This window comes from Diadema setosum, chromosome 5 (genome assembly GCF_964275005.1).
Source record: "Diadema setosum chromosome 5, eeDiaSeto1, whole genome shotgun sequence".
Taxonomy (NCBI): domain Eukaryota; kingdom Metazoa; phylum Echinodermata; class Echinoidea; order Diadematoida; family Diadematidae; genus Diadema; species Diadema setosum.
The window spans coordinates 27335887-27357960 of NC_092689.1; the positions used below are offsets into that span (position 1 = coordinate 27335887).

General features: G+C 39.3%; 2 protein-coding genes across 2 annotated transcripts in view; one reads left to right on the top strand and one right to left on the bottom strand.

The window, feature by feature from the left end:
• Nucleotides 1–22074, top strand: part of LOC140228817 (extracellular matrix organizing protein FRAS1-like) — a 241756-nt gene that overhangs the window by 69384 nt on the left and 150298 nt on the right. The gene's annotated exons all lie outside the window — the stretch shown is intronic.
• LOC140228393 (piggyBac transposable element-derived protein 4-like) lies at nucleotides 5159–6826 on the bottom strand. The gene has a single exon (XM_072308612.1). The coding sequence runs from the start codon at nucleotides 6824–6826 to the stop codon at nucleotides 5159–5161; it is 1668 nt and encodes a 555-aa protein (XP_072164713.1).

The following is a 22074-nucleotide window of genomic DNA, read 5'->3' on the forward strand; positions in this document are numbered from 1 at the left end:
AGCACAGTTTGCACTTGTATTGCAGCTTGTTTCTTGCTGAATATATAATACATCTGTGCAAATTGTGATGCTGAATTCACAATGCAATGTTTCAACATCATGGTTAGATCATGTTGGAGACTATGTGTTGATGTAGAAATATTTTCGTTTTATATATTCCATGGTATTTTTTGGTATCTGTACACTTGGTTTCTCTTTCTTTCGTTCTATCTCTTTCTCACCTTTTGCCCCCACAAGCTTTCTCCTCAGTTTCTTTCTTTTTTTCCCCCTCGCTGTCTCAACTTACTAATAAATAGTTTGGTATCCATTCTTGTCATTGGAGCTTTACCATCCTGTTGTAAGCAGAAAATTTAACAGCAAACTTTTGATAAATCGAGAGCCAGTGACAACGACCCAGATGTTTGCCATGCCACAGGCGATGCTGTAATGGACTGGCATCCCCATTTTTTTTTTTTTTCAAAGAAAATTCTGTTTTCTTTCCTGACATTGGGTAGGTATTTGTGCAAGCACCACCCACTGACTTACTGTAAAAAAAAAATTATATAAAAGAGTAAGAGCAAGAAATTAGTTTTTCACATCCACAAGGATGTTGTCATCATCCTGAGAATTACACTGTAGTTCAGAGTTTTGTGATGCAGGCTGTGGCAGTATTACGAGTAGTCACTTTACGGGAATCTCTCCCAGGGCCAGGTTTTTGTTTGTTTGTTTGTTTGTTTGTTCTTTTTTTTTGCCCTGGACTATTCAGCAAAAAGATTAAGTAAAACATCCCAGTATAGGTGCGGTGTGTTCCTCAGCCGAGTGATGGCTCGTTTTCGTCATCAATGAGAGACATTTTAGTTGAAGGATTTTAAATGTTTTGACCTTTAATTTTTGTTGCCATTACAGCCAAAGTGAATGTATAGCTGGCCTGGCGCTAGTGTTTAGCAATAATGGGATGATATGGGCAATTTGACAGTATTTTCTGCCAATTAGACTTTATCAAATTGAATAATGGTGTAATTGTCATTGTAGCTTTTAATTTTTCACAATGGTGGGCCATAGAGCAAGTGCAATTATTTTCCCCTTCCATTTTATCTCTTTACATATTAATTTTATGCCAGAGTTCTTATTATCATCAGTGAATGTAACCCTCTTTCAAGAAGTTTCTATACTTTTTTTTTCTCATATGTATTTTCCTTTATAACCCTCTGCTGCTCAAGCAAGGAATGAATCATAATATACGATCATTCTGCCGAAAAGTGGAAGATATGAGAAATGCTCTCACAAAGCACCAAGTTTCCAGATATAGTTGGAGCCGCAATTCCCTTGTACGTGGAATTGCGTTGAATTGGCCAAACTTTGTGATTCAAAAGAGAAAGGAGTGCTGTGTGAAAGGGAGAAATCAAATAAAACCACTTCTGTAAACCATGCCACTCACCACCACAGCTTAATCCTGTCTCTATTGTGGAGTCAGAATGACTGTCTCTCTCACTTTTCCCCTGTTTCTTTCATTTTTCTTTCTTTACCTGTCTGTCTGTCTGTCTCTCTATTATGCCCTAATGTGCCTATGTCACTTTTCTGTTGAATGCGAACCATGCTGCCAATTGTGAAATGGCAATAGGAGTATGTGCTTTGAGTAAGATAGATTAGGTCTTAATAGGGTAACACTGCAGAATCTTTTTTTTTGGGGGGGGGGGGGTGAGGGGGTAGGGTGGTGGAAAGTGAAGAATGAAAAGTACCGATGTGAGGATGGCGAAGAGGGCAGTGCAGTTCTCGAGTGTGTCTTAATCTCTCCTTCCTCGCAAGAAATGGGATTACCAAGTATAGGACTGTTTGGACTACTGCTGACACTTTCTCCGGAGCCAGAGAATAGGTTTTAAGTATTAATTCCAGCCTGCCATGTCTAGGGCTTCTACAATAGAGGGATAATGCTGACCTGCAGATATTACCCAAGTGTGCAGTCAACCCCTCATTCACAGTGAAATGTATCTGTCTGTAGGTTGCTTATGACATAGGAACACGTAAAGATGCCTGTACCTGTTTCAGGTCACTGGATAATGCTCAAGAATGAAGCATGCATATGACATTGTTGTGGTTTCATAATTTGTACGAAGCTATAGGCATCACTTGTGCAAACCTCTCAAGCCTTACAGCTATAGTGGTGCAAAGCATGTATACTCAATATCATACACTGTTGAAAGATGTATAATATGTAGAGGGTTACAGTAGAAACAATATACATGATGCACAGTCTCATTGCCATGGCAACTGATATGCATCATTTGATACCTCATGCTATTCTTGAAGCAAAGTTTCTCGGGAGTAAGGAAAGTCTGGGCAGAGTTCCATCAATGCAACACTTTCTCTATGGAAACTGATCAGAAGCAGTGCTTCGGTGAATTTTACAGAAAATAGACTGTGACTTGCCCGTGTTTTGTACCTGATGCCTGACTTTCCCCTCTGGGTGTCTGATGTGTTCCGTCCGTGAACTGGATCGCTGGGCACAAATGCCGCCTCGCTTCAGAAATCACATCTCATCCTTCCACCGCTGTCAGCTTAAACCTCTCTTGCAGCAGCCCCGCACCCGTCATCGTCAACATATTTTGGAAGGCCTTAACCCATCCACGTACGGGCCTCTGTGTAATCTGTAATTTTGTGTCTGCCTAGTAAGTTGGCAGTGAACTTGGGCGCAATCTTCCCTACGGCGCGATCTACACGCGAAGGGCATTCATACGTCATTGAAAAAATGCCTGTGTCGTTCCCACTAGGCAGGAGGGTTGATGTGTGTACACTTGAGCGAATGTGCACTTAGTTGACTCAATACAGCGCTAGTTTGTGTGAGTTATGTGAAAGAAAATAATAAAATGTATGAATTCTGAAAGAAATATTACGTGTGTGTGTATTTTTTTCGTATTTCCTCTTCATTTCCACCCCGTTGTTATCACACATTACCCACACGCAAATCGAAGCGTCCAAAATGTCCTCGACTCCCTCGGAGACAACTGTGGAACATTCCATTCAGTCAAGGGGTTTTTGGTTTGCAACATCATGAAGTAACTCTAATAAAAGAGATTTTTTTGCGAACGCTAATCTATTTTATGAATGAATCACGATATATTTATGCTTAGATAACATATTTCAAATTTTTAGAGACACAGAAAAAGATTTGTAATACAATCATGATACGTTTGACTATTCATTCACCCTGTGCAGAAATCCGCATGTCTCCCACCACACGAGTTATCGCTCTCACTCAATCTTCGATCGCGATAGCGTGGGAAAACAAAGACCGTACGTGTGACACAGCGTACAGTAGTAAACACGTGGGATTATGCTGCTTCGGAAAAAAACGAAAACGTGGCATGGTACAGAGGAATCCGATGTAAAAAAGCCACACTTTCGAAAGCTAAAACGAATAGCGAAATCAAAATCCACTAAAACGATCGGCAAACGGTCTTGAAACTCTAATGTAGATTCCCAGTTCACGTTTTGCTGAGTTTGAGAATAGTATTTCTGAGTTTTCCTCGCACGACGAGATCAAGAACGAGATCGGTGAACTTCCTACAGTTACTAATACAACTGCGTGTGTACTGTGTAGAACACGTACTGCACGAAGTGAAGGTGCGTTTTGTCATGTGGCAAGAACGCAAGGAATGCACCAGATACGGTGTGCTACAGATTCTTGGGGCGAAATTTGCCTTGATAGAAGCCCTCCCTTTACTTCATATTTGGATGGTAATTCCAATTCCTTATAGAATCGTAAATATGAATACGTTATATATTTATTGTACACTTTTGAAACATAATGCAAATATTTTTGAGGGTTTTCATTCCCAAAATTTCTCTCATTTTGAATAACAAATATAATAATAATATGAAGAGTTCTTGATTCGAGTCTAAATTCAACGCTCCTTTTTGCAGTTACGTCATGGCAACGATGCATAAGTAATCAGCTGTTATGTAGTCGTACAACTACTGCAGTTCCTGTGAGATGTAAATGTATGCCAATGTGATTTTATCGGTGGCATTATACTGATTTTACAATCTTACCTTCTCTGTTTTTCTTTTACAGAAATCCAGGCATTATCAGATGAAGCAGTCTTTGTCAGAAGTACCTGTCGTATCACTTTTTGCCACGATAGTTTTCATGTTTCTCTTGATCATTATCAAACTATGTTGTACTACTTGTACATTTGGATGAGCTAATAATAATATGGGCAAATATAAGTCAACTATTAGAATTCATGTTTGCACTATAAATAATTTCATATAATACAAGAAATGTCTTATATCATAAGAAATCATTTATAGTCCAAACATGAATTACAATAGTTGATTTATTTTTTTCTTTTATTTCCAAATATCATTAGAATGATTTTGTAATTATCATAATTATTAATATTATTATTATCATACCTATTATTATTATTATTATTATTATTATCATTATCATTATTATTATTATTATTATTATTACTATTACTATTATCATCATTATCCTTTGCTTATTAGGTTCTGATATTTACAAATGTCATGATATTTGATGTTGCTATGTGTTCTGTCTTTACATGGCAAAATGGGATTTTTTTTTTTCATCCAGGGGCAAAGAAAAAAGAGAGAAGGAAATGAAAGGGACAGAATGGGAAACACCTGCTCTGCAGGCTCTCTTTATTGTAGCATTCCATACAACATAACTATACATGTACAATTGTGAATACAATAAACAAGTAAACAAGTTAACATTTCAAACTGGACCTAAAACAAATTCATTGTCTAGCTTTTAGTTGAATTAATTTTTGAAGTGAACCTGAATAACTGAACAAGGTAAAAGAAAATAGGAAGTTAAATTCCTGCAGTGATTGCTCATGTGAATTAGAAAGGACATTACAAAACAGAGTAATGTGAAGTTTTTGTTTTCAAGTTACCAGTTTGATAAATTTTTCCTGAAGGAAGTCCAGTTTGAAATGTTACATTGCTTTTACAATGAATTACCATAACAAATTTACAAACAGAAATGAAGCATTATTTGGAATCCTGACAGCACTGACAACTGAGAATCGATCACAGTGAGATGCCACTCTCAAACAAAACATAACACTAAAACACTATCTACCACCCATATGCTGCAAACACATCAACCACTTACATCTCATGCTCTCGCTGCTCTCTCCTGCACCATCTACCATCCATGATATGCAGCAAAGGATTTGCTGCACATCACCACTTCACACCTCACACAGAACGTTCGGGTCTCACAACGCCGCCTCTCTCTCTTGCACGCCTGGCACACTCGCCGAGATGGTCCCTTCCCAAGAGCATGACCACCACGATTCTGGTCATCACGACCGTCATCACCATGGGAACTGAGGAGAAGTTTGGCCAAACGCTTCCGGAACTCAAGCTGAGTCAGCGGTTTTGGGCGTCCACTTCTGGTTTCCCTCTGATGGGCCTCAGATTCATTCATGAGAATGAATGCATTAGCTACGGCCACATCAAAGAGAAACCAGAAGACATACACCCACCACCGCCGACTCGCGCGAAAGGTTGGATACTCCGTCCTCAGCTGGTCAGCTCGGTCGACTCCTCTCATGAACTTGTTGTACTCACGGAGAGCGACAGGGCATGGGACCACCCTCTTAGTCCCATCTCGCTGCTTGCGATCGACAGTTGTCTGTGCTGTAGGATCATCGGCTGAAGAGAGCAGGTTCACAAGATGCTTGTCCTGCCAAGCATAGGCTGAAAGCTGGCCACGCTGGAGCACATTGAACTCACCCTGTACTTTCAGCCTAGGCTCGGCAAGTTCAGCATGTGGCAAACCTCGACGGTTGCGACGAACCGTCCCTCGAGCAAGGGTGCCCTTCTGCTGGAGGCTCTCGAACAGATCAACAGTGGTGAAGAAGTTGTCCATGTTGACCACATGATGCTTCCCCCGAAGCCGTTCAGTCAACTCAGTCACTACACGTGCTGCCAACCCTCTCTCACGCCCTCTTCTCTTCTCTTTCCCAACATACACCTGAAACTCATTGCAGTATCCATTCACAGGGTCAGCTCTCATCCACACCTTTATCCCATACTTCGTAGGCTTGCTTGGAATGTACTGGCGGAATCCGAGACGGCCACGGAAAGCAATCATGGCCTCATCAACTGAACAATTTTGGTGAGGATTGTATTGCTGCACACAGTTTGCCAAAACTTCATTCAACACCGGTCTAATCAAGTGCAGCTTGTCGTGATTTTGGTGCTCTTTTGGTAGGTGTTGAGTTCGATCGTTAGCATGAAAATTCACGCTAATTCCTTCAAAACGTTTCCGAGACATGAACTCAGCGATACGGAGATGGCCAAAAACATCATCGGAACTCCACATCCAGCGCATTTCTGGGAGAGGCATTATGCTGAGGTACAGCCGAATACCAAGGTAACACTTCATTTCTTCCACTGACACAGGCTGCCACCTAGGGAGATTTGGATTGGCTTGCCGCTTTTGTGCAGCATACCGATTTGTCTCCTGGACCAAGTGCTGGATCAAAGTCAAAGGAAATAACAAGAAGAAAAAATCCAGCACTGTAGACGTTTCATTCAGCTTTGTTGTCGGTCCAGGTGGAGGTCCTGAAAAGGACCTTGCCAAAAAAGAATGCAGGTCTCTAGACCACTCCTGAGCGTCAGCTTGTGTGTCAGTGTCACTCTCATCATCATCATCATCACCATCATCACTCGAACTTTCACCAACATCACTGTCATCATTAGAGTCATTACCACCGATCTCATCCACCGCAAAACCCTCAAAATCACTGTCATCTTCGTCACTCAAACCAAACACAGCAGCATACGATTCATACCTGGCAGACATATTGCAGTACAAAAATGAAATGGAGGTGAAAAATGATAAAACACGAATACGATCGACAACGAAGGCAAATTACCGTAGAAAATACAATACAGAATATCTTGCACCGAAATCTAAAAAGGAAAAGAAAAACTACAATGAGAAATACTACGATGAAAACACGAAGCTTGATGACGAAGGACGGAGCTGCGGAGACACTTACGCCTACGGTAGGTACAATAGGTGGGCTACACGAAAAGTACGATGGTCACACACACACAACGACGTTCAATCAATCAACCGACACTCGAACAAAAACTCACCTCCAAATTGCTGCAAACGAAATAATCACGCAACAAAAAATGGAACACAACACGATCAGATGTACTGCTGTACTCTGAAAATAAAGGGATAGAGTGAAATGAAAGCAAAAGAGAGAAAAATGAGAGAAATGGACGAAACCCTACAGAACTAATGTCACACTAACGTAATGCGACACAGCAATGCCTTCGTAACCACAGTGAGTAAACAGGTATCGGACAACAAGTCTCAACTGCAATCGATAACACGATACCGCGCGTAAGAAATCACTGCCGTTGCTGGAGCAACAAAGATGCAGGCGCGCTGTAAACATGAATATTGATTAGTTTCTCAGCAGGCTCGAACCCCTGGCAGGTGTTTTGGCCAATAAGAGACATTCTAAAATAGGTTTCTTTGCATAAATTATTTTTCTGAGTCCCAGTAACGATCTCTGTGATTGGCTAGAATTATTCTACAGCTCCTGGCCAAGCCTGAGGTCTCAGGACGCCCTCTTTTGGTCATAAATAATGCATCCCACGTTTTTTGTGGGATGAGACGTGGATGGGTTAAGCCGCTCGGTGTCACTTGTATAATCCCGGATCGCAGGTTGCCAACTTCTCTTTGTCTCCCATTATGGTGATGGCCCTTATCACCCACAGTGGGAAATGTGGCTCCAATAGGTGTAATGTGTCTGGTTTTTGTTGGCTTTGTGAGCAGAGGCATATCACTCTTTAAAAAAGCTTGTGTCATTTGTTTACCCAAAGGGCTTCCGTCAGATGTCGTTAATGGAGTGTGTATCCCGAACGATTGTGGTGTGAACGTTTTTGGGCAATGAGCTATATCTGTCCTTTATGCCCTCAGTAAAGAGCCCTCTTTATGGTAGAGATGGACTAATAGGTGTATGAGAGTCATTTTTGGAGAACTCCCCCTCCTTCCTCCAAATTTGATATTTGTTTGTACTTTGCAGATACCGGTTCTAAAAGTTGCTTCCTTTTGACACTACTTTTTCATACAAACTACCATAGTTGTTTGTAGTTATATATTCTTTGATATTTGGCAGTGAAATATTTGATGTAGGATTGACAAAAAGGGAAAACAAGCTCATTTGGTATACGTGACATAGGGGGAATCTACCCCTTTTATACTGCACATGACTTTTGCTCGCTTCTGAAGCAAGATGACTTCAGCTCAGGATAAGTTGATATATACTGCCATTCTTGACCATCAAAGTTGTATGCAAGACCAGAGTAATTGTCATGGTAACCGTATTACCCCCTCAGCTGTGCTTCCTGCAAGTGCCGAACATTGTATGCTCTTTGAGGTTGTGGTGACTTCTTGTTGTTGAGAGTAGTAGGTATTCACTGGAAGATGCTTTTTGAGTCTGACAGGGCAGGAAACCTACACAATGGTAGTGTGGTCAGTGGGAGGTTGTGGTCATTCAGAAACTTTGGTCTTTCTTGGAAATGTAGTGACCTATGCTTGGATCCATGATTGGAAACTTCCAAATAGTCACAGTCATACTCCAAAATTATCAGTTTTTGATTACGATGCAAAAATTGATATTATATTCACTGCAGTTTACACAGCAGCCACAAATTATCACTTAGCTATGGCAAGTTGATCTGTGGGTTGTAAAGGAAAATCAGTTCGTCTTCATGTGCCGTTCACACACACTGTGCATGGCAAATCATGGCAAGGGTTTCGAGGGAATTATCAAAATAGACCAATTATGCATTGTGATGCAAATTGCAATTATCATAGTGAATTTGTATGTGTGGGTGTGTGTATGTGTGTCCACACACAAAAATTATTGTGGTTTTTTTTTTTTTGCCTTGCTTTGCTAAAATTTACTTTAAAAAAAATGTTTTGTAGGGCATGTGTCAGCTAATATTCATTCATTTTTTGATGCTGATATCAATATGTATTTAATATTTGACTTTGTTCGTCCTGATATCAAGAATGTGAGAATATAGTAGAGCATACTAAATTTTTGTCCATAGTCCATTACTTAGCATATTCATGTGTTAGAAGCAGTGAACTCTCAATATGTAGCTCCAATTAATTAAAACTTACCAATTTCAAATTTATGATTGTTTCTAATCTTGGTTTTATTTTTCTTATCTTCTTCTTTTCCATGTGCCCCCTCCTTTGATGTGAATACACCACACAGGTAAGTGAGATATAAGATTATACTACAGTTGAACCTCTATTATCCGGCCTCCCTTTATCCGGATCTCTCTATTATCCGGACGCAATCTCGCCGTGATTTTTTTATCTTTTTTTAATAATTACGGGAGGAAAGGGGGATTCCCAACTCCTTGAACTCCTACACAAACACACATGAATTACATATACTTGATACATTTCTTAATAATTATTTAGGTAAATCATCCCAAGAATTTATAAAAGAAAATGATTTCATTCTTGCAAACACGAACCTCTATTTTGGGGTCTGTTACTGAGTGTAACAATGAAAAGGTTGCAGTATACACATTACTACATGTGGTACTACAATGGGCTACATCAGTACATGTGTATGTATATGTACATGTATAAAGCATTGAGTCTCCCGTATCCGGCCAAATCCCTTATCCGGATGAGCCCGGGCGGTCCCGACTTGTCCGGATACGAGAGGTTCAACTGTATGTAGATATGATAGCAATAATATTGACTGCGATGATGGTCTCCAAATGCAAATTGATGACCAAAATGCTGGCAAGCTTGTGAGGGTGACCCATGATGAAATGAAGGGATATGACAAGCATTTTATAGTCACCACATGTAAATTATCTTTCTTGAACCTCCAAAGAAATTTAACATTCAGTATTTGTTTAACCTTAAAAAAACACTAGATTTTCAATATATGAAGACATGTACATACAAGTTAAATAGACTTCAGCCCCAAATGCTAAAATTCTTAAAACCAATTTTTGTAATGTACACATATTTTACCTATAGCTTTACATTGACTGATAACAAAATGTTCTTTTTTTTTTAATTCTTTAGCCACAGTGTTCATATTTGGAGACAGGATTCAATATCTAGAAATTTCACTGAAATTTACCGGATATTGACATTCTGAAATTGAATGTTACGGCATTTATTTCTCTTATTGACAAAAATATTAAATGGCCAAACCTTCGTTGCCTTGTCTATGAAGGATTATGGCCCTTAGGCCCACCTTACAATAACACTGATGAAATTCCCCAAAGACACATGATCTCACAAAATCATGTTTTGTTTTTCTACTGTACATTGTACAGTAGACAACAGCGTGTGGGAAATGACAGATCAATAAGTCTGAAGCTTGATCATTGAAGTTTATCCCCTTAGGAATGTTGTTTCTCTCCTTCCTAAACGTAGCTAACACAGATCCACCTTCCACAACTCGTCTGGGCGATTTTTGTCAACTTTTCTTCAGAATGTGATGACAAGTAAAGGATTAGATCTTGATTTGATCTGACCTGTCCAGGGTTTGGAGGGTGATTTTTAATCTGTCAGTTTTAGTGTTTCTACTCGATTGCACATGAATTGTAAGATGGGATGATACAGGTTACTCATCCCCAGCTAGAGAAAATTAATTGTCCAAATATTTGACCACAATTCAAGGGAAATCTGAACTTTAGTGGATTTAAACGACCATAATGCTGAGGGGAGGGGGGGGGGGGGAGGTGGAGAGGAGGAGAAGCTTTTTCTCTTCTTGGTGAATGCATGCTGTGGTTGGATAGAAATAATTGTGCAATGACAGCTGTTTCAAAAGAAGAGATTCGACAGGAAGATGTGTTAGTGCAGGCATTATATGATTTGCGTGCCTTGATGCCATGGATACTAGATGAAAGAGGTCAGTTTGTGTGAAGATGTTAACAGTTGATGCCAAGTCCAAATCAAGGAACTTATCAACCATTGACAAATCTTTTTTTTTTCTTAGTTTCTTTTACAAGCTTGCTTTAAATGATAAGCTTATTTCAAAAGTATTGTACTGATATAGAGGAGGTGTGTATATCCTTTTATTTAATTGTACTTGTTGTATCTTAATTGTACTGATTGTAATGTACTAAGTATTTAGATCTACTCGGTTTGTATCTTTTGAAGTAAAAAAACAACAACAACAAAGAACAACAAAAAATAGCCATAGCTTCAAAGGCTTTCTCTAAATGCATGGACTATTTAGCATCCATGTCTGGTCTAGTTGATGCTGATAAATTCTTCATGCTTACAGGTTGTCATAGAGCAGCTTGTTTTCACTGTTCATTGACTGGAGGGTGTTAGGGTTCTAAGGACTTCCGGTTGCCGAATCCATTGGACTGCTACGTTTAGTGCGCCATCTCCCAAAGCCCATCACGCCCACTGGTTTTGTTTGCCGAGATAGGCAGTTAATTAGGGGTGGGAAGGTAGTGGCTTCAGGAGATGTATGAGAGAGAGAGAGAGAGAGAGAGACAGGAAAAACAAGAACACATTAATATAGCTTCCCTTTGTTGACAAACTTGTGTAGCATCCGGTTCTTTTACATGCCCTGTCGCATGGCCCAAGGTCCTCTGCCACGCTTAATTGAGGGAGCGATGCGCTGCAGGAAGAAATGCAGACGTGTTAGCTCTGCTCCAACTCTTTCCAGTTTCATCAGTGCTTGGAATGCACTCCTCATCATTCTCAAAGTGTTGAAGAGAGTGAAAGAATCTTTATTGAAGAAAGTGCAGACCTACTTTTTACGTACGAAAGAGTTTTGTCAGTAGGCTCTGGAGAGATAAGTTTTTCAGCCATTAGAATATTGAATGAAATTTAATTTAGTGTTTTATTGTCTTCAAATACAAATATGGAAATATGCCTTCCACCAGTGTTACATACAAGAGATATATACAAATAGCAATTGATCAAATGATAGCATATGCATAACACAACAAAGAACATCTGACAAACAAATATTTTCATTATGGTTTTACTCAATTTGGTATTTTAAATAGATTTTATAATCTGAATAATACCATCAAAGATTCAGCATTCAGAAAAATCCTCAACTTCTTTCAACATCTTCTTCATCTCCTGCATTAACTCCATCACATTCATATATCTTCTTTTTACATCTAAATCCATACGTTGTAGCATTTTAAAACAGGACATGATGATAACAGTAATATTATATGGAACATTTTGTTGGGGGGGATTAGGAAGGGATGAATTTTTTTGTTTTGTTTTGATGTTTGCTCTGTACCTCCCACCCCCTCTCCCGTTGATGGCCGACATAAGCCGAGTACGGCCCTACATTGTATATTTTATGGAGATTTTACTGCAATACATTCTTGAATTGACGAATATTTGCAAAGGTTAAAGGTACCAACTAGCTAAAATATTGCCTCCAACTACACAAATGCATAGCATCTATGGCCTACAAGGTGGGAAACTGCTAATTTTTCTCTTGAACAAATAATAATTCATACTTCTTATCATTCCATCTATGTGGTTCTTGATCTCAAATTTAATCACTTTAAAAAAGTCCTAATGCAAATAATGTCATACTCATGAAATATACAGTATGCCACATATAATTTCTTGTACAGAAAAGTGTATCACATCACTGTCGCACAAGCAAGTGTATTCAGAGCTGTGCTGTATATAGTGATAATTTTTGGTGTAAAGGGAATATAATAATGTTTGAGCAATGCAACTTTGATCAATAAAGTTCAACAGTGGACATCTTAGGCCATATAGTTGAACTTATCTGTACCTTTATGATAAAAAAAAACAGAAATCACAGTTTCTTGGCAGCTCTTACCCCCTTTCCCAACAGGACCCCCCCCCAAAAAAAAGCATAATATTGCATTTGAAGTGAACAAAATGTCACATGTAAGTACAGATGGCATGTTTAATTCAAATCATCTCAAATCCAAGCAATGTGTGATAGTTAGATGTGATTTCCAACACAGCAATATGCATAACATCATGGAAAAAAGGCAAAACAAGCTGCACAAAGGTTTATCAAAACCGAGGTACTAAATTCAAGTATTCTGAACAGGCAGTAATACAGATTATGCGGGGAATTCTGCATGAATGATTTTGGTTTATTTGAAATTCCCCATTCAGCAGTTGACTGCAGGGGAGACAGAGAAATTAGCCCAGTAAACAAACAACATAAATAGTTATTGACTTGTGTGGTTAGGTTAACTTGCCCCCAGTGTGTGAAATCCATGACATTTCTGGGTGTAGAACACCTACAAAATACCATACTGATATATGAAATGGTAAATTGATTGTGGTTTGATGCCATTTTGGGAGGAAGAGAGCTGGAATGACCAAAGGAGTTGCTCATCCTCTACACTCTGGGGTTTCAGACTGAAAGAGAACTTGCTTACTACTCATGTCTCTGAAACATTTCTAAACCTGTAAAGAGCTGTTCATAATATGATCAGGTTGAGTATCCTCGCTAACTAGTAATGGCAAAGACATTCTGTACGACACCCGCATTGCCAGCTCTGTAGCCTGTCAGTCAAACAAGCGACTCTCGACACGCTTTACATGCAAGAAGACGTACATATCTTCATGCACGCATGCAATACAGTAGAAGTGATTACAAGGTCAAGCTAGGCTCCATCTCCCATATTGTGCGAGAGAGGTCAAACAATCAGAATACAAATACGCACCTGGTATAAAAAAAACAAAACAAAACAAAACAAAACCCTCAGTTTGAAAACAGCTCCAAAGCAAAATGGCCAATCGTGATATGAGAAATTTGTTTGAGAGAAACTTAGTGATTCCAGATTTCTTTTCTCATAATTTGATATAAAGTTGTAGCAGAAATCGTGTCTTTAATTTCTTTATAAGCAAGTTCTTTGACTATCTTAAAGGGCTGTAAAATTGTTGTTGGTTTTTTTTTGTGGAAACTGGCACCATTTCAAATGTCACATATCAGTGCTATCAGTGATCAGTGTCTGAATGACCTTGTGTTTATAGTGGTATGATACTTGGGTATGGTAATAAACCAATAGGCCTTACATATTCAGATTTTGTGGTTTTGTGTCTCCTTTTTTTCACTCTCTTCTAAAGATTTTGTCAGGTTTTGGAGGAGTTGTGGCTCCTGTGAGGAACTGTAACTAAGTGGAAAACCTCTCATACAGATGAAAACAGGGAAAGAGGGAAACTTTCGCAATTTCCTCATTGTTTCATCTGTAAAAGGGGTTAAACTTCCTCATCTTCCATGTTGTTTCATATGTATACTGTAAAACATGAAATTTTTGCAAATTGTCACTGGCATTCAGCACATAGTGTGTAGACAAGAACTTTTGTGTGCATTTTAATTTCACAAATCCTGGCTCTCACAAAATTCATGAAATTAAAATGCATGTGAACATTCCTTTGTCTTTTGCAGGTGCTTTTAAAAACCTGGAGTTATCCCTTTCAGTAGCATACATTGATTCCAACCTCCATAATTATTACCTTAGATGTAAACATTCCTGGCAGACCTGTACACATTTTGTCTAGCTGAAGCAAAGATCCCAAATCTTTTTTTGGAGCCACAACTTCCATGCATGAAAAAGGTTCAAAGAAAGCGTTTTGTCAGGGTAGTGTCAGGGAATCAACCGCAGTCCCCATTTTACAGGTATTCCTATGGATTAGAAGGGACATAAAATAGGGAATGTCTTTTTAGCGGCTTTTATCGTGCATATTGGCTGTTGTCAGCAGTTGGCATTTTTATGTAGATTGATGCTTTTATTGGGAAGGTTCTCTTTTTGGTCTGAATGAATGCTAGTGATGCATGAACTGAGGTTTATTTGTCATGTCCTAATTCAGGACTAGTTTGAATGATGTCAATAACTGTGCAGGGTTTAAAGATGATTCAGTTGTAATGCACATTTGTGTGTCTTTAAAATGTGTTTTTTTATGTGGGGGAGGGGGGGGGGGGCTAGATAAGCAGTGATGCAAAGAAATAGGTGTTCTATCAACAACAAAACACACACACACACACATACACACAAACACTCCTTTATTGTAGAATGCTTTGTCTATCGTAGAATTAAAAAAAAAAATTAGAAGACAAGAGATATATGAGTGTAAAGGCAAAGCAAAAACGTGCATTAGATAGATAGATAAGGCTGACAAGTGCAGTTCATTGACACTTATGATCTGTTCAATTTAGTTATTCTCTTCACATGAAAACAGACAAAAAATAAAAAGCAAGCATTGGTAAATCCTCTTAAGATGCTTGCCAAGAATGTCTGGAATGTGCATACTACCTTGAATGTTCATATTAGCTTGCAAAGTTGTTGAACTTCTAAAGCTTTATACTTATGCACAAGCACAAGACAGTTAAAAACTATGAAAAGCAAAACCCCAACAACATGAATGGTTGATCTAGGGTTCTTCTGATCCAAATTTGCCCATTTTCAATAGAGTAGAAATCTTTTACTTGGACAATGAAGCGCTATCATTAAGGCAATTATCTTTTCCATTAACCCAGCTGCAGAATAAGAAATGAACAAGGAGTGAAATGATTGGAATCTTATGCCTATAAGTCAGTACCAGGTCCTGATGCATATTTCCACAACAAAAAAAACAAAACAAAACTTATTCTGCCGTTGTTATTGTATGGTGTGTAAATACCAGCTTTTACATTTTCAACATCAATATCTACGAGGCATGTTATTCTCAAAGAAATAGAAGGTTTTTTTTTTTTGTATTTTGTGAGAGTTGGCAAGTTTCTAGAATAGCGACATTGTTCAAACTCTGAAATTCATTCTCAAGACCAAGTCTCAAATTTTGGGGCTAATGTACACTAATGGAATTACAATAGAAAAGAAATAAATTTTAACTTTTAAAGCCATTAAACCCACAGTACTACATTTTGAACTTTGATTGTCCACATCACCAGCCATTGAAGGATCAAAGTGGATGTTTTTTATAATTTGTCATTTAGAAAAACCTTTAAGACTCTTTGCTTTTGAAGGAGATTATGATGATGATAAAAGCACTGAGCTTGGGACTTTTGAGAACAAGTATACTGTATATGCCATATATTTCGCGAGTCTAAATTTTCACGAATCGGGAATTTCTGACGATTTCGCGAGTGGTTAAATTCGCGATCGTGGAGTCCTGTACTGAACGAGAAGAGTACACACGTACGTCACATTCACATCGGGATCAGTGTCAATATTTTGGCGTGTCTTTAATTTCTTGAATAGCACCTGACTCGCAAAATTCGCGAAAATAAAAATCTCACGAAATATTCGGTGTATACAGTATTATCTTTCTTTTCCATGTTATATACTCTTTTTTTCTCCCAGTAGTGATACGAGGCAAGTGATGTAATATAGAAGTAATCCCTCCATGGAAAGTATCAGCAATGTATATATTTCTCTTTCTTATCTGTACATACCCATCCCCTCCCTCCATCTCCATGTTTCCTATTCTCTGAGTCTGTAATGTTCCCCTTTGACAAGCCGCTCATTGCTGACATAGCAGCTTAATTACATCCTGGGGCAAGGCCGGGTGGCCAGCAAGCGGGAGATATCCATTATGCTGCCACTCAAGAAAATGTGATGTGAGGACACGAGAAGTGACGCCGGGTGACAAAGCGTGGGTTCCCTCCCCATCTTCCTTATCAGTGATTACAGGTGCGCACAGCTTGATGTAACGTGAGATCGTTGCCAGCGAGCGAGCGGTAGAGCAAAAGTGGCCATCATCCCCTGAACGGACAGGCCGTGTCACTAAATGCGAGGGTCATGTTGTTGCCATGACATGAAATGTTTGACAGATCATACAGGAGCACATACACAGGTAGCAAGGACCAGAGGTATATAGGATTTTTATTAGGGGCATGGTGCCAAGAAGTTGACAGCGATGAAATGTGATTAACAGCAAGAAGTTTGAAGGACATAGAGAATATACCTCGTTTGCAAGTAGACATAGAATAAAGGAAATATCAGAGGATGGAACAAACTCATGAAAGATAATTTCGTCGGTTGAGAATGATAAGGGCGTTAAGTTGCCACCAAACCCATAGTGTTCAAGACCACTTAACGCCCTTCTCATTCTCAACAGACGATTTGCAGATGTAACCATGAGCTGATCTTGCTATAACATGCATTTCCCATAGACACCTGCCAAAGTACAGTTGGAACTAGTCTTTAATGGGTTAAAGAGCTATTCAACCCAATTTCCAAGTTAGCTTTGATGAATGAAATGTGATAGAAAGGATAAGTGCAATTTATGTTTATTTCTTGTTCAATTTTGTCGAATCTATTTTTTTCTAACTTTTTTGTTTGTTCATTACGATCAATTGAAATAAGGCATATAATTACACTTTAATATTTGTGGTGAGTACAAAGATGAATAATTGAAAAGAGTCTTGTGAGCTGATGAGTGAAATTGTCGGAAATGCGAGAGGATGAGAGTATGATTTCCTTCTCCGAAACCTAAATGACTCCAGGTTTCCAAAATTCATTGGATGTCAGTCATGTTCCAGATCACCCCAAGAGATAATTGTGTTAGCCTCTGACTTATTTCCGCATAAAAAAAAAAAAGTGGATGTTTCCCTAACTCTAACCTCAACCTCTCTTTCACTCCATCAGCACAGTTTGATAACTAGTGTTGTTGGTTTTTCATGATGTTGATTTCAATAAAGGGCCAAGTTATGCCCTTCAGGTCTTGATGCCAGCACGGAAATTACATGTCCGGTAAACAGTACATTTCAGTTTTGTCCTTGGAACTGAACATGACATGAACTGGACGGCTAATATCTCTCAGTCACGCCATATCTCAGTCTGAGTAAATAGGATGGATATATGAAAGTGAGGGGGATGCTGTTGTGAAGCCGGTGGTATAATTGTTTCTCCTCGAATACAAAACAAAACAAAGCAAAACAATAAACTGGAAGCTGTTTGTGTGATATTATAACGGACTGGTATCATCGAGAATGAAGGCTCTATGTACCAAGTGACAAGGATGACACTTGACTCCCCGCTGATATATGTCGATGGGGGTTTGTCTGGTTATAGACAACATTTTATGCCCCCCTTTTCTTTTTTGTTACCAAAATGGTCCCAAAATTGAGGAAGCTTTCGATTTCCTGACTTGCCCCCGTACTGACAGAGAAAGGTTCACAGTGAACTGTGGACTTCCGTTTCCATACCCAGAGGAGAGGGCTGAATGTCAGTGATGGAAGAAGTTATATTTTCTTTGTCATCCAGATGGAGAGTGATGCCATTGTGATCTGGAAGTATATTTTGATTTTGGTCCAAAGTGTTCAGTGTACGCTATTATTTGTGCCCTTTGCCCCCCCCCCCCCCCCCCCATATGAAAAGAAAGTGCACACTATGTATGGACATGAGTCAAAACGAAAACAGAAATTGCAATCCTAATGATACCGGCAGTTGATGATGATGATAAACACATGCATTGATTCAAAGGGGATTATTATCCTCAGGGTTTTGAATACTGAAGCCCTGTTTTAACAGGCCTTACCGTGATGAAGTTGGAACAATGTCCGGAGAACAAAATTTCTCGCCTCGGACAATAAAACTGCAGGAGAAAGCGAGGGGTAACAGACATTAACAGACACACACCAAAAGCCTGGGTAGGTTTCCATGATGGGGGTGTGTCCACGGATGCAACTACCCCGCCCACCGGCCCAACACCACATATTCTTCTAGATTGTGCACATTTAGGTCGGCAGTTGTGTGTTAGTAAACAAAACATGGTTACAATCGATGATATCAACTGCATAGAGATCAGTGATTACAGTGCAAGCACGTGATCAATAATTTGCTGTCTGCAGTGTTGCACATGTGTGTTGAGTGTGTCAAAAGAATGTTACCCTGTTTACCCTTCTGCATTCTAACAGAAGGGTTGTCGGAGTAATGTCACAGTAATGTCAGGGTATTGTTGCGGCAATTACCCTAGCTGACTAGGGTAGAAGTTGGCAAGGGATACTGCGACAACGTCAGAGCAACATTTTGGGGGGACCATTTTAACAGGCTTCGTAAAAAAGATTACCCAGACACTACTCGGACGTTGTCGCAGTAACTGTAGTTTGAAAGACTGTTAAAACAGGCTTCAGAGAGAGGGATGAAGAAAGCATATTAATCATTACTCCCAGGTCAATGCAGGGAGTAGTGGGAGGAGCCTTAATCATGGCCTCCTTTGCATGATAATAATAGTAATAGTAATAATGATAATGATAATGATAATGATAATCAGAATAATGATAACCAATATTCATGTAGCGCCCTTTTCTGTACAGACTCAGAGTGCTTTAACAATTTCAAGAAAATACAAGGAATCAACAATATTTACACAACAAAACAAATAAACAATGACTTTAAACTTGTCAGATCAATAGCGGTGGAATTAAGTATGAGCTGTATTAATGCCATCTCCAGATTGTGTGTCAAACGGATGTCCATGTTGCTAAATTTGCATGAATGTGTGTGTGTGTGTGTGTGTGCATGTCACTTTTTGTGTCTAGACAGTCTTGTCACACAAAATAAATCCCGCCATTTTCTTTACTCATTTTTTCCACACAAAATAAACAGTGGCTTTCCAAGAACAGGAAGCAAGAATTGCCAAAAGATGAAAACTTGCAGCTGAGATAAAGGGCCCAGTCCTTGATACTCTAACCACCGTCACCAACCCCATGTTTGATCGGGGATAAAAACAAAGGATTGACACAGACTTGTGCCTCTGTTAAAACAAATAGCAAAATGAGCATTTGAATTAACCAAAGTTAATTATATATGCCTCTTTCGTGAAGGTGACCAACATGCCAAGTTTAATCTGCGGTTTCCTCTTTTGAATGAAGGCTACAACTATGCGTAAACGATGAAATATGTGTCTTTTTTCCCCATTATCATTCTATGATGATAAATACCAAGTAGTTTTTCTGCAGGGTTAAAAACTTCTGAATGACTTTTGATTGACCTTTGCAAGAGTGGTCATTTATTGCCAATGACTTAAGAATTTTAAAAAGTGTTTAGTGGTTATAAGATCCAGATGTTTCCCACTGAATATGTCTTAATTTCTTTATCTATATTGAGGTTTTGCAGTTGATTGCCCAAAGGAACTAGGAAATGCGTCCATCTAACCAGAGGTGTCAGATCCTGCTAAATTGAGGAGGGGGGGGGGGGGGGGGAAGGAGAGGGGGAGGGGGAAAGTCCCTGTCAGGGAAGACACAGACGGATATCACTTTCCATTAAATCTGCAGACGGTGTAAACATTCTGGGGCCCCGTTTCCGATGTGAGCAGGAAAGCTACACTGGCAGGGCATGACATGATGTGACCACTAACCACCTTCTTGCTCTCTCCCTCTGTATCCTTTTTCTCACTCTCTCTTTCTCTATGTCTGTCTCTCTGTTTCTATTTCTGTCTGTATCTCTCTCTATCTATCTTTCTGTCTCTTTCTCTTTATCATTCTCCCGTTCTTCCTGACCCTTCTCCATTACTATGTCTCTTTCCATCTCTCTCAGTCAGTTGGTTAATTGCTTGTGAAGGTTCCTTGGAGGTTGAAATTTTCTCAGTCCTCTTGTTGTTGTACATTCAGTCCATACTGAAATGCAGGAAGTTTTTAATTGCGGAATGAGTGAGACATAAACCATGATTTTTAGTGTTTTTTTTTTTTTTCATAGTAAATAGCTCCGTGAGTTTACTTACTAACTCAAATACTCACACGTTTCATGAGAATGTGTATCCTCATATTGAGAAGGAAAGGTACAAATCTCCAGGTAGACAGTTGGATCTATATACTGCTTTCAATTGTGATTGAGCTGTGATATCTTGAAGCAAGATTTGCAATTTCAGTACAATGCATGCAAAAGTTTTTGTGTTCACGATGGATTGAATGCCATTGACAATTCATGAAAGTTTCATGCTGCAAAAAAGGTCGTCAGCTTGCAAAAGTGAAGTGGTCTGCCTGTAGAAGTGCTTCCAGCTGTACTTACCCATGGAAGACCAGCTAGTGCAGCTGAATATGGATTATCCAGCCATGGAACTTGTTAGATGGAAAATGAAATCAGTGGAAAAATCACGACACTATACAAAATTCAGGAAAGTTTCATGAAAGTTTCAAGGCAACTGTGCCAAAGTCCTTTTGAAACATTGCCAGAAAAATTGTACCCTGGAGTACGCTTTTCTAGAGAACTGTATGTGGAGTTAGCTGAGATGATTTGATGTGAAAGCGCTTACCGCAGAAATATCATGATTTTTATTGTGTGACTACCACTCGGATGTTTGGATTCCATTCCTTGGCCACACACCAAACATGGAGCTAGTTGCCTAGGCTCTTGTCAATAAATGTCATAGCTAGAGGTGCTTTGCAACAGACTGCTGAGCATTTTGGTGGTAACATCTCTTGAGTTTGCTGTAGTACCACAAGTTTATGATATCACTTTTTGTTCCTATGTTAGGCCAAGTAAAAAAAGAAACCAGTTTCTCGTCCTCGCGCGCATCGATTTTGGCCGTCGCATTGATTTTTTTACTATTTACTATTTTCAAAATGGCGCTGAAAATACTAAGAAATTCATAATTCTCGTCCCAGCCCGCTCCCCGTCCGCATCGATTTTCAGTTGCCAAATCGACTTTTTTGATATTTACTATTTTTTCGGCCGCCGAAAAAAAGAAATTGACAATAATATTCACCTACCAATGGTGATGTCTCATTTCTAATTACGCCTTGCGTCCTCTACTTAGCTGTAGTACAGCTGTAGCTTCTGTAGAGTGTATGTAATAACGCATGCATTTCACACTGCTCCACAAAGCAGTCGAACTGTAGTTGGATGGGCGGGCCGCGGGCGGGCCTGGGCTGTGATGTACAACGCACTCGGTACATCATGAACGCGATAGCGGCAACATTTTTGCGAACAATCACTGATATTCCACGCGTATTTCGCGCATTGTTCGTATTTTTCCCCGTTTCTCATATTTTAAGCGGATGAATTGTACTGTACAAATGCTTGTGAGGATTGTATGGAGTTTGTATACATTTTCCTGTCATT